Raw genomic sequence first — 3,246 nt, 5'->3', positions numbered from 1 at the left:
CCAATACTCTTCCCTTCGCGTTGCGTTCGGGAAGTGGTCCCGCCCCGCGTTGCGTTATGCAGTCGTTCCCTCCCCCCCGCCTTTCTCCGGCGGGAGCGGCCCAGGGAGACCTGCGCTCCGGTGATCCTAGGACCTTAAGGCAGTGTTGCCAGGGGGCGATAATTTCAACCTTCGTACGATGTACAATCAATAATAGCAAAAGTGTTCAAAACGTAGAATAATTTTTGAGGCAGCTCATTGATGCAGCAAAACCCAGGTCACAGAGTGTCTGAACCTGCTTTTGGGTTTGCTGTCAGCACTTTCTAAGAGCTGCTTGCCTCAAAATAAAGAAATGTTTCAACCTTTGATGATCCAGTTCTCACTCGCTGGCGAGTGAGCAATAGAAAGTAAATAAGGCTTACTTGCATATTGAATTGCATAGTTTTTCAGCGTACAATAGTTTTTCAGCAAATACGATAAGTTTGACCTCCGAGTGGGATAATTTCAGATTTAAGACCTGGCAGCCCTGCCTTAAGTGTGGGAGGCTGCAAGTGAGAGAGGAGCAGTGGGGAAAAAAGCCGTCCTGAGACCCAGCTAGCTTCCCTGTCAGCTTCCACTGCCTGCCACCGTGTGACACAGGATGCTGGGCTGGATGGACCTAGGGGCTGACCCAATCAATGGCAGTTCTTAGGATTGCATTTATTTACCAAGAAACAGAGCAGCTCCCCTGAGACCAGGCCCCGCCAGCTCTGCTGCCTACCCCCAAGGGAGCAGAGCAGCTCCCCCACTCCCCAAGTCTCCCTGCTGAGCACAAATAGTGCCACAGAAGCCAAGCTGCCCAACTGCCAAGCTGCAACATCCATCACGCAGGTGGGGGGACGTGGCGTCTCCTCTGTCTCGGCGGGAAACAGCCCAATGACCCGCATGGGGTGTTTTTGTTACCTCGGTGACGCTTTCCTTTTTCCAGAAGTCAGCAAAAGGCAGCCGGGTTATGTAACTGCCTGGTCAGTCAGTAAACAGCTTTCAGCTCCTCCGTGGGGTTTGTCAAGGGGCCTTGAAGACACAATAATATAAAAAGTGAGATACAATAAATAAAGGCACGACTTGAAAAATAGCTCAGTTAGATGCAAAGATCAGTAAGGTACGAGAAGATAAATAAGATGCCGTTTGGAAAAACAAGGTTCGTTGACACTGTAATAGCCAGTGAAGAGATCAAGAGCATTTCCATGTAACACTGAGGGAAATGTACTTGCCGCAGAACACGTCCCCCATCCTTGGAACAGGACTGCACGGAGTACTTTGTTTTTGTTTAGTGTATAGCGCTAGACAGCCAGAGAAATCTTTGGTTTTCAAGAGATCACTTTTTGGTCTAGTCTGCTGAAGGCTGGCATCTTCAAAATTGCTGTGTTTGTTTTTAAGGAAACTTGTTTGTGACCCTGTTAACTACAGCAAAGCACATATAGAGATTAAATCTCCAGGGAAAAGAAACCCTTCCTAATTGCAAGAACAGTAAGATGGTGAAATCAGCTGCGCAAGAAAGTTATGGGCTATCCTAAATTGTATCCTTAATATCTATTGTGGCCATTGTTCACTACAATGAAGGTGGGGCTGGGGTCAGCTCTTGGTAGGCATGCTACAAATTAAGCTGTGCAGCATCCCTGAGTGCTGCTCCAATTGCCTTCCCTGCCAATCTGTTGCTCTGCTTTCTGCACCATGTCCTGTGCTTCCTGCCCTATCTGCTGTTCCTTAATAACTATTCTCCAACCATTTGGGTTGGTCTAATAAAAGATATCAAATTCACCCAAGGAACCTTGTCTGCTTATGTCCTTAGACCAACACGGCTACAACCTAAACCCCTGCAACATGGAAGATATTGAATTCAGCCATCTGAAATGGAAACTGTACAACATGAAAAAGAAAGAAGCCAGACTCAACAGCGATATATATTTTACAATCTGCCTGGCAACTGACTCCCCAGCCCAGCCCAGCCCCTGGCTTTTTTACTTTTCATTCCATCCAGGAAGAGCACACAGCAACTGCTGAAGCTTCCTTAGCCTGACGAAGGGTTTTTGAACCCGAAAGCTTGCTTAATAACTATTCTCCAACCATTTGGGTTGGTCTAATAAAAGATATCAAATTCACCCAAGGAACCTTGTCTGCCCTATCTGCCCTGTGCTGCCTGCTTCCTCCCCAGTCTGCTGCATGTCACACATGCAGGCTGCCGTATACCACTTGTGGCACACATGCAGCAGATTGGCCACCCCTGGTTTTACACATTTAAACCTCGTAGTTTGTTGTCTTGTCAGTGCCTGTGGCCCCACGAGGGTACAATTTTCTACTTAACTGCAGCTCAATGAAGCACATGGTTTTATATTTTTTAACTGTTTTGTGAGCTTGTATATGAAATGTGTGACCACAGTGTTAGATATTATTAAATCATTGTCATCCATCTTCCATGGTGGCAGTATCCTCTTTTCTATTCGGCATCTGTGCTTTTAGCTAGCTGCTGTGGCCCTTTCACAGATGGCAATTTGTTTTCTGGCAGTTCAGTTACTGAGTTCAGTTGCAGAGAGTTGTCAAAAGTGTATGGGTGTGCTTGTGCCCTGGGGCTTGATAGTTGTGGCTGCTGTCTACCACCAGAAGGTTCTGCCCTCAGAGGTAAGCGAGTATGGAGACAGGACAGAAAGGGGATTTCTGGGTCATCAAGTTTGATTCCCTGTGTTCCCATTTGCCAAAAGTACCCACATGATAGTCCACTTTGAGCTTTTTCCAATACCACAGCCACCAACTACCCGTGAAGGCAAAAAAATCCTATAACAAATCACAGGTAAAGAGCAGAGGACAAAAAGGCACCACCAGTGTTCTGCAACTGTAATGGTATGGAATTTGTCAGGTTAGTGTGCACTCAGATGATATACCTTGAGAGAAAAAAATGCACTGCTACAACATGAACATGTTTCAGTGTGTTTGAAAAATCTAGTGTAGACAAGGCATGTAGCTTTTAACACAACAAGCCTAAAGGGGGCCTACGTTTTAATTTAACCACCTCAATATATGCTGTGTTTCCTGTTTTTCAGATGTATTACTTAATGTGTTAGCTGATAGATTCTAACATTGCACCTTTAAATCCTAATCTAGACAAGGCCCTTAGCAGTCTCTTCTCCAGCAGAATATCTCCACCCTTACAGAGTTATCGATACATGTATTTCATATCCTAGATGCTGAAACCACTTAGCAAGTGCTGTATTTTCAGACATCCACCAAGAT

At 45.7% G+C, this 3,246-nt stretch overlaps 1 protein-coding gene across 1 annotated transcript in view; it reads left to right on the top strand.

The window, feature by feature from the left end:
* Nucleotides 1-2,433, top strand: part of RECQL (RecQ like helicase) — a 58,839-nt gene extending 56,406 nt beyond the window's left edge. Inside the window, exon 15 of the mRNA XM_059726565.1 lies at nt 1,811-2,433. Within this exon, the coding sequence (XP_059582548.1) occupies nt 1,811-1,831 (21 nt within the window). The 3' untranslated portion in view covers nt 1,832-2,433. The remainder of the gene's footprint in view (nt 1-1,810) is intronic.
* The last annotated feature ends 813 nt before the right edge of the window (nt 2,434-3,246 follow it).

The sequence above is a fragment of the Alligator mississippiensis genome, chromosome 4 (assembly GCF_030867095.1).
Source record: "Alligator mississippiensis isolate rAllMis1 chromosome 4, rAllMis1, whole genome shotgun sequence".
Lineage (NCBI taxonomy): Eukaryota > Metazoa > Chordata > Crocodylia > Alligatoridae > Alligator > Alligator mississippiensis.
This window is presented reverse-complemented; position numbering and strand designations above follow the sequence as displayed.